This window comes from Aricia agestis, chromosome 12 (genome assembly GCF_905147365.1).
Source record: "Aricia agestis chromosome 12, ilAriAges1.1, whole genome shotgun sequence".
NCBI lineage: Eukaryota > Metazoa > Arthropoda > Insecta > Lepidoptera > Lycaenidae > Aricia > Aricia agestis.
The window spans coordinates 12815699-12838423 of NC_056417.1; the positions used below are offsets into that span (position 1 = coordinate 12815699).

Consider the following 22725-nt stretch of genomic DNA (forward strand, 5'->3'; position numbering starts at 1 on the left):
CTTGACTGCTGGTACTACTGTTCCGTGAAAGAATAAACTTTAAGCAATATACATAGAGTACAGTATCGCGTAATAAGTTTTCGACTTAAGAGTGAAAGGTGTAGCGTGTTGCCTAGGAACTTTGGTCCAATATAGGTTATTGTGGCGTGCACAAAGTCAGTAACCTCTTATCTCCCCTTATATTTAGAACTACAAGGCTAGACGTTACTACATACAATTTCATAATAAAATTGTTATTAATACTTTAGTTTATAATTTAAACAATACTATAATAATATATGTATGTATATTGTATATGTTACGCTCAAAGGCCGAAAACGCTCAGTGAGCGAAAAATGGCTCACAATGGACCGATAGGATGATGACTGATCGCAGGCCGAAGAAGCCAGGTTAGCCTGCGATCCGTTCGATCGATCGATTGGTATTTCTATTTGGGGTCTCAACCATAAATCGACGGCATAAAAGCCATGTACATGAAATAGTGATTATGCAATTATGCCATATGCAATTCAATTGATTTTTGGGTGGAAATTCATGTTCAAACTTCAGCATTAATGAAACACTTTCCTTGCATTATTTTCATCATATTTTTGTATTTTGGTAAAAAATTATATAAATTAAAATAAATATACTTACTTAGTGGAAATAGTGCAAGAAAAGTATGTTGCACTGTGCACAGCATATGCACCAATGTTTTGCCCTATAACCAATCTTCCTCCTATTTACGAAGTAACACTGAACATGTGTTTCATTGATTGATTGATGATAAACAAGGTTATTTTTATTTCCTCGCACACAGTTCAATTAAACCAATTCACTACGAAACTTTATACTCAACGATACGAGAGAGGACAAACAATGTAAAGTTTTGCCAATACACAAGAAAATTTTGCAGGCTTATAATAAATGAAATAAAAATTAAAAAAAAAACAACACGTCTTTTCGATCGGTCTGATCACAGGTCGATCAGCGGGGCTAAAATGGTCGCTTTGGAGAATCATATATTGAATCATAATATGATTCATTTTTAAACTCCACTTTGCGTGCAATTCATATAGTGATTCGCTTCGATTAAATGATTGGTCGCCGCGCGCGAGACATCAATCATTTATGTAAGCGAATCACTATAATATGAATTTTGCACGCAAAGTGGAGTTTAAAAGTGATTCGCTTCGATTAATGATTGGTCTCCGCGCTCGAGTGCCGCTCGCGGGACCAATCATTAATCTAAGTGAATCACTATATGAATTGCATGCAAAGTGGAGTTTAAAAATTAATCATATTATGATTAATTATATGATTCTCCAAAGCGACCATTTTAGCCCCGGAGAGCGACCTGAGATCAGCCCCCACGTATTACATTGAGGGCTGGGGCCTTACATTGGCGGGCAAACGATGTATATTGAGAAAGGTTGATTCCTAGGCAGATGACAGACCTACATAATTTGGTCAGTTACGTTAAACCTAGCCGTCAGTTGACGACTATATAGTATTGAATTTACATAACCCAACTAAATGACGTAGGACGTAGGTCCGTCAACTGCCAAGAAATCAATTTCCTCGATAGTACCCAACACTTAGTTTTTATTGTTGGTAGACCGTAAGGTACTAATTATAATATATTCTGTGCTAACACTGTTGATAAGCAGGATTTATCGCTGCTTAGTCACCCGAAGACCAGTGGTCGCTATCAGATAAGTAACATGTTCGTAGAATACGTTAGAATACCACGTAAACTTAATGATAAGGATATCGTAGATAATTTAAATACTATAGTCAAATGACAATAATTTAGATACCGCATTTACCTCAGATTACCGCACAGATTCCTGGAACGGTCTGATAGCGCCTATATCTGTGGTCATTTCCTACTAATCGTGGACGAGAAGGTACTTTGGCCCCTATATACGGGAAGGCCGATCTTGCGACAGAAATGGGCGATTCACAATTGGCATGATGACAATTTTTTTTTCTTATCGGTAATTGAAGGACACTTAAAAAATAGAAACATCGTTGAAAGAATGACTCTGATAGCTTAAAAATTCACCAAGATATGACAAATCAAATATCTCATAAAAAGACCTGCCCGAAACGCTCCATACAAAGTGCTACGAAAGACTGACGTCAGTCTTTCGTAGTTTGTACGCATCGGGAGACAACTTTGTTCGACAGGTATATTAAATATTGCGTTTATGAAAGTGGTTTCATAACAAAAGTTGCTTTTAATTGCATAAGTTATCAATTTGTATACAAATATTATGAAATTTAATTGAAAAAAAATCGACTTGAATATCCAACAATAAAAGCGCATAACAAAAAAAATACAAATGTTATCAAGCTGAAATTTTGGGAACACTTATTTTTTAACGTGATTTCTTTATTTTATTAACAAAATTCGCTAATCTTTGACCTTGTCATCATCCCTATTGACAGCAGATGTTATATAATTTTCGTCTGTTGCATCGCTACCATAAGATACAAAACCATCGGCCGTCGGATTACAGGCCGATTCGGGCATTCCATCCGGTCAGGTCGGCCTGCGATCAGTCCGACCGGTATGATCGGCCTCCCCGTGAATGGACCTTCTACACTGTATTACGTCTATAAGTAACGACCATTGTTTACTTAACATAGTTCGTCGTCAGACGCTGTCGTCTTCGGTAGTCGGCAAAGTTGGCTATAAATTATACTTAATATCAGTCATCACTCATCTATCAGCGTAAACCAACCCTTATTCAAATGTAGAGAAACGAAATCTGATGCAACTGTTTTTTTTTAAACAGGTATTAGCCCACCAGGCCACCACACATCCCCACAACTGCTACTCCTGTAAGCCAGTAGGCCTAGTACGAAACAATTTTGAGACTCAAACAATCGGACGAGAATGCCGTGTCCTGCTCTAACAATGGCATTTCACGTTTGTTAGCGTGTAGACAATAATTAGTGACATGGCGATACAAAATGCAAAAGACACTGTTGGCGGTCCCCCGAAACACCGTGACAACAATTATGGACTAAAATATCACTTTACACTTATTATTTCATTACTTTTTAAAGTTGTTTGGCGGGATTTTTTTTAAATTTCTTAATTTTTTATGAGTGTGGCTTAAGTACACTTTGTTTTCGCCAACCCAATCTGCCGCTCCCTTGCCGCCTCTAGGCCACGGGGCCTGTTTATAAATTTAGGGCTGGATGGAGACATATTATTCTGAATATTATCTCCATCTCACTTTAATTTTCTTCCATCTCTGTCAGGTGATGATATCATGATATCACAAGACAGCCAGTCAGCCTTGACTCAACGTATAATTACTACATATCAAGATAGTAACAGGTGGTTGCGACCTTAACCTACTCATAGGAATTCGCTATCATACCTTCTTGACTTTGTATACAAACATTTATTATTGCTTCAGCTATTTAAACAGTTTATCAATAGACAGAGGCAGACACAATGGCACTAATGTCATGTTAGATGTAATGTAAAATTATTTTACTGTAAATTAAATGGTTTTTTTAATGATTTCGGTGCCCGTTTACATAATCCCAATAGTAATGCAGATTGAATTGGATCACTGGATTGGAGTAATGTAAACCGGCCATTAGGTAAAGTTCACTGCAATCTATACTAATATTGTAAATGCGGAAGTATCTCTGTCTGTCTGTCTGTCTGTCTCGCTTTCACGCCAAAGCTACTGAACCGATTGTAATGAAATTTTGTACACAGATAGTCTAAAGCCTGAGAAACGACATAGGCTACTTTTTTACTGGAAAAAGGGGTTGTAAGGGGGTGTTTATTCGTAAATTTGTTCAAATTAAGTTAGTTCCAAAACTCATAACAGATGGCGCCAAGAGTCGCCTAGATCGCGCTATCGCTTGCTCATGTGTATTTCTATAAGAGGTGGTACCATGTGTGGTTTAGTTTTTCGATTGTTATGCACGTTATCAAATAACTCACCTACTAACATAGATATCAGAAACATCAGCATACCAATAATAAATAACATACCATACCAATAATAAAAAAACTAAATAGTATATGGGTAAAGCTAAAGTTGTGTAATGCAGCTAAGTTGTGCTAAATAAGCGCCTTTAAAATTTGGTATAAAAAAGTTTAATTTAAAAAAATATATTATGACACACTTCACGGCTGTTTTGGGTATTTTGATTTAAGGGGTACCAGGGTTTTAAAAAGCTTTTGACACCAATTTTGTTGACACCGCGCGCTATAAACTGCAGTCCACGCGCTATAAACTGAAGTCCACGCGCATGAAGTTGCGGGCAACAGCTAGTTAAATAATATTCAAAGAAAAAAATATTTTTAAACTGCATTTTTTTTAAATAAAAGGCAAATTACAATATTCAAAGTAAGCATATTCCAAGTATAAACCGGCTAAATATAGCCAATAAACAGTTACCGGTTTCTATGCAGAGACATTGTGACCTTTGCCGAGCTCGACAGGCCAGCGACATTACGCTTATGTAAACTCGCTAGTCGCTTATGATTAGGGTTGCCACTCGTACTTTATAATAAAGTATTGTACGTTATTTAAGGTAATTGTACTCTGTACTTTTATTAATAATAAAGTACGCGAAAATACTTTATTTCTCTTAATTTGATTTGTGTTAAAGTCGTAAGTATTTTTCGTTAAACGATAGTTATCGATTAAAAATAATACTAAAGAAAAATAAGTTGTACTTTATTTTTATACAGTGTACTTAATTTTTCTTACTTAGAGTAACCAACGCACTTTAAATACAAAAATAAAAGGTGGCAACCCTACTTATGATATGCTTAGTATAATGTTGTTTGCTCTTTCTCATGTTAAATATTAACTAAGCAAATCATTCTAGTTCAGTTTATAAGTACCAGTTTTAAACGCTTATTTCTACGGTTGCCACCACATATTTTGATTATCCTAAACAGCAAGGAAAGGACAACAAATTCGTTTGAAATCATTCAATCCTTTCAGTTTATATTTCTTCAGTATTCGCTGGATAAACGGTTGCCACCACAGTTTTGTTTAATCCCAAATAGCACAATAGACCAATTTACTGAACAAAAAAGTTAAAGAAAAGTAATCAGCGATCTAGTTATATCGCAGGAAACGTTCACAGTTTCTCAGTAGATGCTCTGTGCTCAGCTCTGCGCTCTTCGCAGAGCTCAGCTCTGCCCTCTTCGCAGAGCTCAGCATTGCCCTCTTCGCAGAGCTGTTGCAGGAAAGGTGGCTTCTCTGTAAAACCCAAGGGACAAGATCTAGAAAACGGCTGCAATGAAGTATATTGTAGACCCAGTATTTTTTAAATCGGTACAAATGTCAAAATATCTTCGTTGGTTATGTTCGAACACTTAAAAAAACAAATTAGAAACAAGTTCAAGGTTAAAATTAATTCTACCCATGATCTACCAGAATCTGATGGCAATTTCCACGGAATATATAACACTAATTAGTAGTGTAGTGTTATATATTCCGTGGCAATTTCTGACAGTAGATTTTCAAAAAATATTCTTGATCATTGGATAAATTTTTATATTTGCCTGTTTAACACACGGAATCAGCCGCTACAAGAAAAAAAAGGATTAAAAATGTTTTATTCCAAATTCCAATTAACCCGATATTGCTAGAGTCAATTTATTTTCTCACTTTTTGTCATCAGATTCTGGTACACCTATACTTATTAGTATGCATAATGCATTAAATAATTTAGGTAGGCCTAAAATTAGACCTACAGCAGGTTTCAGCTACGTATTTTAGCCGATAACTAAAATAGAGCACACAAATCTACTAATTAATTTTGGGAAATGGAAATGTGATTGCTCATTCTATTCGAACGTAAAGTTGGACACTACATGAGTCGTTGGCCTAGGACAGTGTCCACCAAACAAGCACATACATATATCAGATTCAGAGAAATTGTCCTAGTTAAAATTTCAATGGCGGAATACTGCGAACGAGTCCAGCAGTTTCGTCTAACGAGGGATTGGAATATTTCTTTGATGTCGATCCGCACTCGAATTACGGACTTACTGTCGTATATTTAAAATATATTTTCGCGTGCACCGAGATTATCCTGTTGGCTCTGATATTCTTTTTCATACGAAGTGCAGAGTGGTTCTCGATAACCGAACAATATTATACTTTTAATGAGAGGATGAACAAACTTAATGAGGTAAGATTAGCAAGGTAAAGGCTTCTCTTGTCTTAACAGCTGAAAGAATAAAGCTGACAAAAACTTAAAGCTAAAATAGCTGGTAAGTATATCAGTCAACTTAATTCGGTGACTTCACTTTCTAAATACGAGGAAAAACAGAAATAGTGAAAGTCAGTCAGTTTTATAACTGTTATACGTTACTGATTGTAAATTTAGTTTTTAGAGCAACAAAAGAGCGACCTAGTATTTTGCTGAACAAAATATTCGCTTTGAAATAACTAAAGGTTGAATGTGCCGTCCGCGTGAATACTATGTGAACATTGCCGTAATAACTATGCAACCGAATATACAACCTCCTCCTTTTTGGAAGTTGATAATAATGGTAACAAATCGAAAAAGATATCATTTTTTTTTAACATTAAGATTAACATTAACATTTAAGGTGTAACGTAATAAGTAATAACCTTAATCCAATCCGATGCAGTGCTAACCCGAATTTATTTTTAGTGTTAACCCGTAATTTCGCACTATATCGATAGAGCTCTTAACTCTTTGTAAACTTTAAATTCAGTTTGTAGTCTCTTAACTCAAGTTTGAAAAAAATCTTGGCCGTTTTACGACTTCGCGAATTCATCTTAAGGATATTATGTTCTTTATGTAAGTCAAGGGTCAAAGGGGCCTTTGTCGCTCGAACAATACGCGTCCTTCTGCGAACAATAACCCCGACAAAAAATAATTTCTCATAACAACCCTCGCGGAGGCTTCCAAGGATTAATTACGGGTTCCGCGTAGTCCCGCCACCGCACCGGCGCGGCCCATTCGATTCTTGGTACTCGAATCGAAAAACGAGCAAAAAGCGACGGCGCGTTCCGAGAACACGCATACCTGCGCCCGCGCACCTTCCATTCGTTCCGACGCATTTTCCTACTGCCTCATTTTACCCCTACCTTAGTGAAGACGACATAAGGATCTATTTTATAAACTCCAAGGTAAAATAAGTTTGAACGGACGGTATTTCTGCTTTATTTTACCTATATATCTTTGTGCGGACGACATAAGATCTATGTTCGAAATTCCGAGGTAAATTAGCTCTGAACGGACTGTACTTTTTAATTTCGATTAATCGATTTTATCTCGAGGCGATAAGTAATAATCGGAACGACTAGATTAGTTTTTGTCTTCGTCGCGTTATTGATACAGTAATAGAATACGGTGTTTACATCGGGATGACGTTAATTTTTATTGTTTAACTAATTTTTGACAGGTGACAAAGGTTGAATTTCTGAACGAATAAGAGCTGTTTCGACACTTGTATTTAAAACATTGTTTTGAATTTTAACATAAATTTTAATTTCCATTTCATATCCGATAGGATGCTGAGTGCTGACATACATTAAGATATATATTATGTATTATTATGTAATTAGGTACTAGCATAACATTTTCAATACGAATTCAATTTCCAGCGAAAACTGAGTTTAAATGAATTCCAGTGAAATCAGCCAATCAGCGTGAATACTGAATCCTGATTGAGTAACATAAATCATAATACGTACAATTATTGTGTAATATTTTGTTATTCTATTTAAATTGCTAATAGATTAAATTTTATTTTGTTATAGTTTAAGTTGTTTGTTGGTTGGTTCAGGGTGGCTTAATTCCATAGGCTTGTCTCTACTCTTTACATAACATTACGAGGAGAGGCTCTATCTAAGCTTTTAGAATTTTTGTAATTTTAGTTACGTAGAAACTAAAATGTAGGTACTAAAACTAGCCTGTACAAACCTATTTTAGTTCAAGCTTAGTTTATGTACTTATCCTTGCTAAATAAAGATGGAAACTTTGCTCTAACTATATGGGATATACATAATATAGACATTTTTTTGTGGTCAAAGTGTAAGGATATTGGTGAAATGAAGCTCGTAAATCAAATCAAAATCGTAAAAAAAGTCAGTGGTGAAAATCGAACCACCCAACTAGTCTTTACTCTTTAATCTTTATCATAGTAGTTGATACTCTATATTTTATAACATAGTTTATATTCAAGAGATATACTAGTTCTGTAACATGCACTAGTTTTCCTGGAAAATTCACCTGCATAATGGCGGTTATTGCATATTAATTAAATTGTAAAAAGTGAAAAATGATAGCTTCAGTTATTAATTGGCTACTGGGAACAATGAATACACTAACGATAGCATTTTAGTTCAACATATTAAGTTTGATGGTTTAAAGATGGTAGTTGTACAGTCACTTTTCTTTATTATTTGTGGGCTTAGATTCTCTGCCATAATACAGTTCGAAAAATGGAAAGTTCATACATATTATGTAAAATGTAAAGGTTGTCTGGCAGAAACTGCTGCTAGCAGTAAGACCGCCTATTTGTTCATATTTTTCCTTTATTGTGTTTTTTAAGTTTAAGTTTAGTTTTAAGTCGTACAAATAAAGTATTTTCTATACTATTCTATGTAGAGTAGAAGCATTTTTAATACTATACATATTATGTCCCTCGTGGCTCGGGCTTCCTGAGATCATATCAAAGGGTTTTCGTGGTTGGATGCCATTGTCGATCCTGGCAACACATGAGTTACAGTGGTAGGAATATGTGGTAGGCCAATGCTCGTTAAAAAACGACTTCTTTCGTATTTTCATACTTTTACTATATTAGGATATACTTATGAAAACAATTCTCCTGATTCCACGAACGATATTCCAGATTAGAACAATAAGCCTAAGTCTATCTCAGTTTGAAATATCTAGCTATTGTGTTCCTGCATCGAACAATGGATTACTATTTCCAGGTACACGATTTACCTCGCGAGTTCCCGGTAAACGGCTAACAATGTACAATTGTTGGCTGCACAAGCGTGAAGCGGTAGCCCTCGAAAGTAAAAGCCGTCTGTCGTCTAAATAAAAAAAAAAAATTGCCGCGTTTTTTTTATTGTTTCTAAAATGACTAGGGAATACGATATTCGGGTTAACCGTTATATGTTCCAACTGGGCTTTAAAGAACTGTTTATTTATAAATTAAATACATAATATTTAAATTGACAGTTTAAGCCAGAAGCTACTTTTATCCGCTCTTTTATCGTGTTTAAAATGACTGTTACTAACTTATTAGCGTAGTTTAATAATAAAATATACAAACAGTAGTCAAGTACTGAACAAAACAACGATAATGCGTAGCATCTGGCAATTTATATTCATAAATACTTTAGTGTGCACAATTGTGTACGTCTGTTTGTATGGTAATGAGGAGCAAATTACGGCAGGTGTTGAATGTAGTATTTAAAATATTTTAAATTAACAATGTTAAATGAAGCAATTAAGTACGTCTTGTAAGTATTTAAGAGCTCACCTGACTAAAAATCAAACATCGTCCTTCTCTCTTCACACTCACGCCCGTCTTTCATATGCCAGGTGAAAAAGGACGGCGCCGAATCATTGCCGAGTTAGTTTTACTTGAATAAAAGACGAACTATAATGATTATGAAAAAAGTGTTTTGAGCAAATTTAGGTTTTATCAATACCTTTTTAGATATTAAAAAATATTAAAGAAAAGACAGCAAACTTCGAAGATCCAAGCAAAAATGTGCCTAAAACAAGGTTTTTTGTAAAAAAGAAATTATCGAGCGAATTTTTTGAGTAATCGTGTTTTCGTCTTGAGCATTTAATCTTTATGAACTGAAGTTACTTGTGTCAAAAAATCAGTTTTCTAGACCTTACAGATTTTGAGATCTAGGTTAAAGTATGTAGTCAAGTTAGGGTAATGTGGGCTCTTAATTTTGTCCTAGAAAGTTTGGTGATATGATACAGGCCAGCATACAAGTACTCTACTATGTACTAGCATTAAGCATAGCAGTGGAATTAATTCATAGGCAAATACCCTCGTTAGTTGGTCGAGTTCTATCCAGCTCAGCCGATAGTATAATAATAAGATTAATAAGACTTGATAATAATATAACGGGACGAGATTAAGAATGTCCGCTATCTGCCCATGGAAGAGTTTCGCTGGTGGTAAATGATAAGGATTAGGTACGTATTGCTTTAAAATTAGTATTGTCCTTATGCAATGAATTCTTTGCATAAGTGGTATCTAAAATTATCGGGTAAGTATTAATTTTTATTTTTTATTAAGTATTATGATAAAAAGGTGGATTACAAATGTTTCCAGTGCAGTAAGTTTCTGTAATTTGCATTCTCATTGTGAGAAATATTAAAAAAGTAATAATTGCGCATGTCTTTAGTTTTTTGACCTCATCGACTGACGTAAACTAGAAAAAAAAGTATGAGCAATTAACACTATTGTTATATCATTATAAAGTGTTACATGTGTGCTTAATAATTATTAATTACTGTACGTATGTATGGCTATATCATAACTCATAAGTCGTAACGTAAACTGACAGCGATATAGGTAGCCAGTAGGTACCTAGTAATATACGAATCGCAAAGTATTATAATATGTATATAGGTCTACCAGAATGTGATGGTAATGTTTGACAGCAGATTTTCAAAAAATATCCTTGATCATTGGATAAATTTTTATATTTGCATAACACACAAAATCAGCCGCTTTAAGAAAAAAAAAAGGATCAAAATGTTTTATTCCAATTACCCCGGTATTGCTAGAGTCAATTTATTTTCTCACTTTTTGCCATCAGATTCTGGTAGACCTATCTTCAAGAGTCGAGCGTGGCACTTATGCTCTATAACTTTTCATTGCACGTAGAGCGCAGAAAATGGGATTAAATTTCCAATTTTGATCCACTGGGCACTGCTTTCACTTTGTAGATTCATATTTTACCTTTGTTAAAACTTTCAATTTATTTTAGTAGTAAATACATTAAAATAGAAAGTGATGTTGGTCCAAAGCTTGCCTCGTTTTGTAACAAAAGTAAACTTTTTGCAACTGCCACACCTATTGTGGCAAAAACGTTTTGCGAATACGGAACAAGAGACATAATGGCGATTTTTTACCACTTCCCTTTTCTGTATTGTTTGGCAGTAACTGTACAGTGTACAGCCAATAATGGCTAACTGTAGATCTCCAGGTAATGCGGATTTCCGTAGACATTTGCATACACACCTAGATTATAATCAAACGGAAAAGATACTGCTAGAACTTAGGAAATAATATAACTAAATACAATATTGTAAGTATTTGGGAATTTTAATATGCAGCTAAGTGTACATAAATATAACGCTTTTTTATAAAAGCTAAAAAGGTAAGTCAATTCATTTGCATGTTTTTGCACCTTATGCGATAACTTCACCGAATGTATTAAATGTAAAATTATTTCTTCGTTGTAATCGATTGACTTTTCTCTCCCATTATCACCATAAGTTAATAATTTAAATTTTAGCAAAGGGGGTCTAGTAAAGCCCCCTCTTTTCTCACAACCACTTCTAAACGCATATTAGTTATTATATTTAGTTCAAGCCACAGTCTTTATTTTGGACTCTACCAATAATAAGCGTGTTATTTAAAAACTGAATTTTAATTAACATAATATAAAATAACCTGTGCAAAGTTGTAAATAGATCGCTTGAAATTTTCATACATTTTTAATTTATCTCTTTTAAATTTTGTTTGAAATTGCCTTTACCAACAAGAATTTTTCAATATTCTTTCAGATATTCGGACCATCCCAAATTGCAAATGGCCTCCATATGTCGGCGTTCGGAGCTCTATGAAACGAATTTCGATATGCTATAGCTATGTAGTATGTGGGCATTTTCAAAAAAATGTGTACCCCTGGTTTTTACCTTGTCCCTTGACTTTGCTACAGATTATTTGTAAAAAATTACATACTAACATTTTGTAATTTTAATGTAGGAGCATAAACAAGTTTTCTTTTATTAAAATACATTCACGATTGTATAAAATTTTAATTAGTATGAGATTTATAAGGGTTTTTAAGTACCGAAACCTATTAAATTCACCTGTCCCCTTCCCAGAAGTTGTAACAAAATCTTTAATAACTATTTTTTTTCTTAAAGTAAGTTACTTAAAAAACATATGTTAGATTCCTAAATACTTAATGTATCAATTGAATGTCTTGTTATTGAAAAATCTAACATAATTTAACTACAAATTAATTAAAATTATAATCATGAAAAAGCAACCCGACCGGAATGTTCGGTTTAGTGACCGTTTTTTTTAGTTTTATAAACGTACTACAAAAATATTTTCGGCACTAAATGATAGCACTATATTTCATTGTACATCGAGAAACTTCAATTTGAATTTAGTAGTTAAAAATCTGCTACAAGACGCGGACGCAGGTTGGATGGTTCTTCAGGAACGGTTTATTTGTTCAGATAAGTGACCATATTTTGTAAGCATTATTATACTTTCTCCAACTGTTTCTACTGTTGACACGTTGCATAATTAGCTTAGTATTTAGTATAAAAAATGAAATTGTGATAACTATTATCGGTTATTTACAAACACTTTAAAAGTAAAAGAAAGTAATATTACGTGACTTCCGACTTGTGACTTTTCGTATGGTCACATATAATGGAACGGGCAAGTCACAACAGGCGGAAAGCATAAGGCTTAGTTCACATTTTATAAATTATTATTAATATAAATTATTTTTTTATTCACAGATTTTATTAAGAAAATTGGAGATTTTTAAACTGGTACGATTAACGTACAAATATATTTTTTATTACTTATGTGTTAAGGTGACGCCGCGTTAAAGTAAAAAACCGTTTTGGATATGTTTTAGATTGCTAGTTTTCTATGAAAGCCCGGCCCGGCCTTTCACAGAAAACAAGCAATGGAACAGCAAAAAATGGAAAGGGCGTAAGCGACAAAATATTTTTGTCACGTAATTTAAAAACCATAAATACATTTCATATAAGCTATGGGCAAATTAAAGTGTATGCTTGAACCAAGCCATGTACAAATTTGGAAGCTTAAATCACTCTCCTCTGTTGGAAAAATAGGAATCCTTTTTTTTACACAGGTCTATTTGATTGATTATTCTGTGTTATAAAAGTTGACCAATCGTGTTATGCTATGGGTAAATCAAAGACAAAGACATGATAAATACTGACAATGAACTTTAATTTCTTAGCTTTAGTCATTGAAAAATCGATATCGCTACAGCCAAATTATCAAGGCGTCGCCTTTACTTAACAATAACAAATATTTAAAATTTAAGTACCTAAAAGTTTTTTTTTTTTAATTTTGATTTTATTTCCACTACTTTTCTATCAGTAAAGTTGAAAATCATTTTGTGTCGTTGATATTTGCAGATTTATAATAACTAGACATCAGCATTATATGCATTTGCATATGCAGCTGCATACTTGCATATGCAAATGCATATAATGTCACTTTTTAGGCGATAGTGCATATTTTGGCAATTTTTCGTTGATAGTGCATATTTCGGTAGTTTAACTTCCATGGGCATTAAGATTGCAATCGGAAAATGTTGGTAGAAAATTATTATTGGCGTATAATAAATAAATAAAAAGTCTTTATTTCAAGAAATTAAAAATCCTGGATTTTATGAAATTATAAAAATTGGCGCTTTTATTAATGTCACTACCGGAAAAGTCTTCAAAAAAATAATAAATTTTAATATTAAGTGACTTTTGATTGTGCATATTTTGTGCATATTTCGACCATTTTTCGTGCATATTTGCATGGATATTTCGGCACTTTGATCGTGCATATAATCCGATGTCATTAATAACTTAGGAATTCGTAGACATGTGAACACATCTTTATGATTATGAGATGTTCGTCCCTCTAATTATTGAAGTTAAATCTATGAAATCAAAGAATTTTTTACTTTTATAAGTAGTGCAACAATAAAAATGTTTAAATAAAAGGTATTTGTGTTATAAAAACTCCTTTAAATATGTTAAATATTACTTACTCATGTAAAAAAATGAAAAATAACCTAGTGGTTGGGTCACATAGTCACACTATGGATTAAAAATAATTGCTACTCTTGTTGATCCTTGAAATTATCTAAATTTTTTTTAATAAACAATTAAATATGCATTTCACTAGATTAAATTAACGAAGAAATCCATTTATTGCTGTATTTTTTTGTCTTAAATTATATTTTACATTTAGTCGCACAACGGAATCTGTTTCGTCGAAAATTCGATTTTGTTTCAATAATATCAGAATAATATAACGTTTTCAGCGTTCTTTTTAACTTATTCCATTAGTTCAATATTTTTCCTTGTATATGACATTCAAAAAAAGGTAAATAAATGACCTTAAAAAATATAGACATATTTTTGCAAGGGTACACGTTTTTTTGAAAATGCCCATGTACCATCGAGGAAATTGATTCCTAGGCAGTTGACGGACCAACGTCATTTGGTCGGCTCATGTCAATTCAATTTTAGCTGTGATCGGTCTCCGTGATCCGTCATCTGCCCAGGAATCAACTTCTCTGATTACCATTACAAATATTCATAATGGTAACGAGTAATTTCATGCACTGTTAGTTCAGGCAACTGCGTGTGACTCAAAGAGATATCACGTGCAGTTGGGTAAGACGTGCTAGTTATGTTCTAAACCTAGGCATAGAAAACCCTTTGTATTTTGTACTGAAGCTTTCAGCTTTCTGTTGGTAGAGAGTAGTGGTGTGTCTGAGTACACATGAATCTCAGTACATACTTAGTACTTACCTTATTTTCTATCATGTTTAGTTTAATATAATTTAAAATTAAAATTATTAATTTTATTTTTGTTAGTCTTGTGGTTTATAACGTAGTAAGTACTAATTTTATTAGCATGCTATAATGCTATTATAATAAATGCTATTATATTGATATAGCTATCTTTACAACAGTAATTCTGAATGCTATTTTAGGCTCGACTGTCGGTTGAGTTTGATAAAACGCGACCAAAATACGTAGGCCGTCTGCCTATACTACCTTCACTGATAAGAGTGATAAGTGATAACTGATAGTACATAATTTTCTCAGACTTCATTAGGTTAGGTATTTTCTCGATATAATTTATTTTTCTCGGATCGGATCGGATAAGCGAATATTATCCCTAAAGGAAGGTTGTAAGAAGGCCACAAGAAGGCGAGGCAACAGAATCGATTTTCCTAGAAATTCGCCAATAGATTTAGACAATTCGGCACAGATAGTTACTTCCGCAATGACTGTGTAGATTTTAAAACCGGGTATTTACAGAGATAGAATTTATCTTAGACGATTATAGAGGTAAAATACTGTTTCCGTGTAACAAATATCCATAATAACCTTAGAAACTTTTTGGGAAACTCTGCCTTACGGTGTATTAAGAGGAGTCCACACCGCCCTTTTTTCCATACAAACGCTGTCCACTGTTTCCTCCCTGGATAATGCTAGTAAAGTTATAATTTTTTTCCTGAATATCTACGGCCACTAATACAATGTCCCTATGTTTTCTTTTTTTTCATAATTTAATTATTAAATAAGATATGAACGTTCAAAAACCCCAAAAAAATGGCCAGATTTTCCGCTGTGTTCAAACGTCCAGAAAACAGATTTGGCTAGATTATACAAAAAAAGCAAAACATAGGAACACAGCTCAAGCCTTTCTTTAATCTTTAGTGAAAAAAGTTCTTAAATCGGTTAAGTTTTGGAGAAGGAATCAGGGGACAACGAATCGTTGATTTTCTGCAGTTGTCTCTATCGTTTTCTGCGGTATAGGCTTGAGGTAAGGGAGACAGCTATAGATATTACACGTACTTTTTTTTCATTTCTCTAGCCCCTGGTGTATGCTCTTAACTTTCAAGATAAGTACAGAAAAAAAAGTTGATACGTTAGTGCATTTTTAAATCGTAAATTCGTAAATCTTTCAATTATTTATCATTCGTTGTTAAATAATTAATATTAGTGTACCTAAGTTAGGTTAGGTTCGGAATAATAAAAACGTTTATAAGGTAAATGACTAGTAGATTGGACAATGACTGGTATCATTGGAAAAAGCACAAAAACACAATATTTATTAATGTTGCTTTAAAATTTTCCTGTCTTTAAATTAAAAGAACGCCTGTTTTGAAAGAAAAACAGTCAGTTATTAATGGGTGTTTTTGTGCTTTTTCCAATGACTAGTACTGTCCAATCTATGAATCTACTAGTCATTTACCCTAATATGAAAAAGTAAATCACATTTTAGGTGAAGGTTAAGATTAATTTCGGAGAAGCTAATAAGGTGTTATTTGTGATAAAAAAAAACTTAAGCACCAAGGAAGAGATATTGTAATCTGTGGGCGTAGGTACTTCCGGAACCCGAACGGCAATTTTACGTCTCGCTAGCTCTACGTGTATCGCCATCGGTACACGACTTTCAATCTTAATTAGGGTTGCTGAGGATTCCTCTTCCTCTTCCTCATAATGAGGAAGTTCCGCAATATTTCGGGTTCCTCAACCGTTACCGCATCCTCATAAATAAAAATAAAAAAATCCTCTTCCGCTATCGCTTCCTCAAAATTTAGGAGGAATTTATGAGGAATTTTACTGCGCATGCGCGTCGCGTATCCAATCATGGCAACGCACACGCCAGAGCGCGATGCCGGACCGAACGGGCGAGCGAGACCTCCCCTCTCGCCACCCGCGCTGAGCAAGCTTGCTTGTTTGTTTTAATTTTATTGACATAGCCACAGAATATATATTAGTAGTACCAAACATAGCAAGCGTTGTTTTGTTTACGCGTGTACGCAGCTACGCAGTGCGAATAATCGAATAATTTGATTTCTTTTATCGAAAATCGAAATGAGACTGAAGTGTAGTGCTATATCAGGGGTTCCCAGACTTTTTTTGTCCACTGCCCACTTTGAGAACAAAATATGTTTTAACACCCCCATTGTTTCACCTACTTTCTTTTCCTAATTTAAATTAAGGAGCTCTTGCCACAAATTTGTCGGTAATAATCACATTGAATCATATTTTAATAACAAAACCACATACTTTGAATATTGACTATTGTCACAATCTATTATCTATTATATATATAAAAGAAAGTCGTGTTAGTTACACCACTTATAACTCAAGAACGGCAGAACAGATTTGGCTGAAAATTGGTAGGGAGGTAGCTTAGAGCCAGGAGACGGACATAGGATACTTTTTATCCCGTTCGACAGCGTTCCTGTGTGACTTGACATGAAACGTCAGTCACTATAAAACGTGGTAAGTATAACAAAAAAGAATCAGACTTGGAATAACAAAACGAAAATGACAGCTATGTAATTGACGTAAAATGACAGCTATGTAATGACGTATGGATGACAATTTGATATTTGTAAGAAATCAATATTAATCTCACGATCTTAGTAAATCGCTTATACTTTCGGACTCCAGGAGCGTTTTGGAGGGTATATCTGCTAACCAGTTCCGCTCAAAGTCTAGATTTCCTTTAATCCTTAAGATAAGACAGCTTCTCCTTAGGTGTCGTGTCCGTAGTATCCATGTTGTGTTAGCATGGATACCTGGCCATAGTGGAATTACTGGTAATGAGAGTGTGGATGCATATGCTAAAGCCGCTATAACATCAGGTGGACTCAGTCAATACCAACTCTATTGTCAGGACTTAATTCCACTTGCAAAATCTCAACTTTCTAGCAAATGGAATACACTATGGGACGGCTCAAGTACCATCAAAGGCAAGCACTACCATGATATTCAAAGTAGTGTACCAGTAAGACCATGGTTCTTTAGATATTCACAGTGTAGCAAACTAATATGCTCGACAATCTGCCGTGTTAGACTTGGTCATTGTTGTTCACCAGTGTTCCTTGCTAAAATTAGGGTCAAGGATCATTCTCTCTGCGAATGTGGTCTAGATGAGGGTACCTTAGATCACATCTTCTTTTCTTGTCCTAGAAACCAATCGTCCTTATATGACTGTCTTCCCAATTCCATTCCTCGCCCTATAAATTTTAAATCGGTTTTATCTTATGTAAATACCCCTTTTATTGAGATTTTGTGTACATATATTCGTGATAACAATATAAGATTGTGATGTCTCTACTAACATTTGTGTTTGTGTTTGTTTTAGGTTAATCAACTCCTGTAAATATGTAATTTTGTTTTTTAACCGTACACGTCTTGTTACTTCACCAAACCTTCGCTACATAGAGCAAAGTCCTTTAAGCCACTCTGACATTGGCAACTCACCGAGGCGGCCATTTTTAAAAGAAGAAGAAGAAGAAATCAATATTAAAACTATTTCTATTAAATAAATGTTTAAATAGAAAATTACGTTTTATGCCGGCATAAACGCGGACATGAGACAAACGTTTTGATCATTTAATTGACTTAATGTCCAGAATGTAAAAAAAATATTGTCAAAGTGAGGAAGATCAGCTTCAAGACTCGATTTTAGGAAAGTTTCATTCAGAAGAACCGGCCATTTCATAATTTTAGGTAGTACATTGACATAACATAATATTGTGACTTTTTTTCGTTAAATAGCTACTTACTACAGTTTTGGAATCTTTGTTACTAACTAAAAAATAACTCAATTATGTTTGGAAGATTGTATTTTAGACGTATCTCTTATTCTGAGTCATAATAGATCCTCAAGGGTCGCAGTGACATCAGGGCTACTTGACCTGCCTTCAGCAAAAAAAAAATCTCTTATTCTCTTATCACTATCACTACATATTATAAAACAAAGTCGCTTTTTTCCCCTCATGTCCCTTAGTTCCCTTTAATCAAACTACGCAACGGATTTTGATGCGGTTTTCTTTAATAGAAAAAGTGATTAAAGAGGAAGGTTTATAAGTATAATAACATTAATTAAATAGTGGAAAAATACTGTTAATTTTGGGGTTTCTATAAATGTCAGTAAATAATTACATTTTTTTCCGCTTACATTGCAAACGCAGCCGATTTATCAAAATAATGTACTAAGTACTTATTGTATGTAACAGTGTACACTATGAAAAGGTCTACAGCAAAACTCCGCGATTGTATAATTTATATGTCTATGGATATCCCACAATAACATTTTTTTATCATTTACTTACTTTTAACTTCAAATAATGGCTAATTTTCAAAGCGATTTTAACCAATATGGCAATAATCCTTATTCAATTACATTATTAAATACATTATTTATTTAATATAGATCTATATGGCCCTTTACAGCATATGATTAAAATGAATATTTTCGAAGATATTACAGATTTAAAAATTGCGGGACGTAGCTTTTGCGGCGGTACATATCAATGCGGGCCAATGAATATTATAATTATCAAAAACTACTGAATCGCTTTTAATCATTTCTTCAGTGAGTGACATAGGCTATAATATATTATTTTATACCCGTGCGAAGCCGGGGCGGGTCGCTAGTATACATATAAACCTTAGGTAACAATACCGCATAAATGCTTAGTCAAGTACGAGAAAGTAGTATTAATTATTATATTTTATAAGAAATCATTTGACCTTTCATTTAAAACAATTTATTTTCCAATCAAAATATTTCATTAAATGTTATTTAATTTTTTTAAGTAATTTAAATATTACATATTTGTAATGAAATAATATAAAGTTTTTTTGTCTCTACTCTCTCCTGAAAACTTTCCGAACATGGCTTTCACGATATAGTTACGTTAAAATTTAAAAAAAAACTAGAACGCCCACTTTGACCCATCTTCGTCAAGGGTCATTTTGAGCGGAAATGATGACGTCATGAGTGACGTCATAGCCGCGATCAAAACGACCCCGGTCGCCAAAGGGAACGGCAGAAGGGGACGTTTTGAGCGTTTTGGTCAAAATTAACGTCATGTAGAACGCAGCCACTATATGGACGTACTTCCTCTTCCGCTTCCTCATCCGCATCCTCTTCCTCAAAAAAATATCCTCTTCCTCATCCGCATCCTCTAAATTTGCGCGTGACAATTCCTCTTCCTCCTCCTCTTCCTCATAATCACTTCCTCAACAACCCTAATCTTAATGCCTAAGATCAAAATGAGGTAGGTACATAATTTTTTAGCTGTGTCTCTTCGTGCTCTACGTATTAGAACAAACGTACGGGAGCTATTTTCTAGCGTTATTAACGATCTTATAACAATGGCCATAAGGTCCAATATGTGGGTCTTGTACATTCTAATAACACCCCACGGCCTACGCTGTGTGAACGTGTATAGTTATATTTAATAATAGGTTCTATAGAAAGTTGCTACCGTAGAGAAACGAAGCTTTATTATTTTATTATTATACTAGAAAACTGAAGAGAAAATTACAACAAACCACACTTGAACAGCAAAAACGTGAAATGTGAAACGTGAGAGAATGACATTATAATAACAAAACATGTAGATAATAGTATTATGAAAGTTTTTGACTCTATTTCATTAATAATATTATGATTATTATTAAGTATCTTATTGTGATTTACTAAATATACGTTCATTTTAAATCGTTGTACGACGATCGACTATTACATACCAGGTACTTACTTAAAATATACAAAACTAGAATTAAGAAAAATACTAGAAAATAAGCATAATATCTGTATTGTTTTTTAATTAAATAGCGTTTTTATGAAATAAAAAATGTTCACTGTAGTGATTCGTATAAAATATACTGCCACTTATTAAATGAATGAAACTTTATAAATACAGCCTGACTTTTATATTGTGGGTTTTACGAATGACAGCTGTTTTATTTCCTTTCTCTATTCACAACTTTGCTCTACAAATCTGAGGCTCGTTAATTTGAAGTGTAAAGACATTAGAATAAGAACTATAATCGCATGATGGGTTTGGATTCTATAACTTTGTGACTGTCGAAAGTTTCATATCGTCGCGTCGCCTTTTAAGTAGTCAAAAGCAATAATTAATTTAAAGTACCTATCACGTCATGTTATAAGGCGATTAACACAATGCCAACTTGGTTTCTAGAAATAGAGTTGAAGAAGCTCTTATTCGACTGATGAAATATAACAAGAAAATAACAACGATTCATTCTTATTTTTATCCGACATCTAGACGCCAATCAAAGGTCATATTCAATGAAATAGCTATCTCTACGTCAGGAAAACGTTGCGTATCGTATATAGAGTATAGAGTAAACAGTAGTTTATCTCCGAACTATAATTGTTATATATTACGCTGTGTACATGTTTTCTGTCAAGATACGTGGCGATAGGGAAACGAAAATAGACTATCAGTCGAAAACAAGGTCGAGGGTTACCGCGGTTATGAAATGTCTCGATAGTTCAACAGAACTTTACAAATACGCTGAAACGGACGAAAATTAAAATATAAGACTGAGAATTTAGACCTCTCTTATTGATAAAAGTGTAGAGCTAATACAGAATACTACTTTAAGATGACTTTAAGAAGACTAATAAGATCTTATTGCCATTATCTATTGAGGAATATGTGACAACCCTAACTCGCACATGGCGAGATAGAAACCAGCTGATCTTATTAGACAAATAAGAAACGAGTAAACAATAGCTCTTTCATAATAAACTTTCAACTAGAGCGCATCGCGCATGAAAGTTCTTAATGAAGTTTCATTAATAGGTTAGGAGTTAGGACTTAGGAGTAATAAAGTAGTAAGTACATACCTGGTAGTTTGACCACCATTTGAGGTGCGAAATGGTGTTTGGGATCCAATGTAAACGTCTCAACAACGACACGGAAACACAAAACCTTAAACTGTCGATATTTCCTCAAATCCACTTTATAGCCTCCTCGTTTCCGAGTAAACTCTTACAACCAGTTTCGCAGAAGCCGATCGCTCCGGAGAAATTAATTTGCAGAAACGGTCGTCGCCGGCGGCCGGGGGTTTGCGTGCCGCTGCAGAAGCGTATTCTGAGAACGCGCACATTCAATTTCACTGCACCGGCGTTATTTATCACAGATATATCGATATCGGGAGGTGAAAGTTCGGGGCGCGGCTCGCGGCGGCGTGGTTCCAGCGTCGCGGTAGAAAATCGACTGGCTCTCGCGCGGGAGACGCGACGGGTAAACACAGAAGCCGGCGCGGCACGGAGCGCGGGACGCGGCACACGCGCGGCGCGGCGGCGTGCGGCGCGCCCGCACTTCCCAGAACCGCCAACCTTGGCGCTTCCGAGAACATACCTCGTGCCATTGTCACTAATTCATATTAAAGTTATATCTACGCAGCTGGCGTATGTGCTGTTCGGACGTATTCAAGATGTCTAGCGTCTATCAATCATTCTTAGGCTAGGAAGCGATAAACGTCAGGGAGTTCGTTCACTGGCGATCAATTCGGTTGGGGGAGCTGTGGAACTGTCTACAGATGCAGAAGTGGTCTACAAAATGATTCTTTAACCAAGACATTAGTCTGTAGTCTGCACCTTGACATCTTAGGACATAGAGAAACTATACTCCACTCGGGCTAACTTGTCGCTAGCGGTCGTTGACTCCCTGTCAAAAACTTGTCATTTTCCATATAAACCGCGATTGACAATGAAGTGTCAGATATTGTCAATCGTGGTTTTATATGGAAAATGACAAGTTTTTGACAGGGAGTCAATGACCGCTAGCGACAAGTTAGCCCAAGTGGAGTATATTATATATACTCCACTTGGGCATAAAAGTTCTTACATTAAAA

At 34.5% G+C, this 22725-nt stretch overlaps 1 protein-coding gene across 1 annotated transcript in view; it reads right to left on the minus strand.

Moving 5' to 3' along the window:
• Positions 1-22121, minus strand: part of LOC121732642 (suppressor of cytokine signaling 2-like) — a 58440-nt gene extending 36319 nt beyond the window's left edge. Inside the window, exon 1 of the mRNA XM_042122593.1 lies at positions 21713-22121. Coding sequence (XP_041978527.1) covers positions 21713-21731 — 19 coding nt within the window. The 5' untranslated portion in view covers positions 21732-22121. The remainder of the gene's footprint in view (positions 1-21712) is intronic.
• Between the last annotated feature and the right edge of the window lie 604 nt (positions 22122-22725).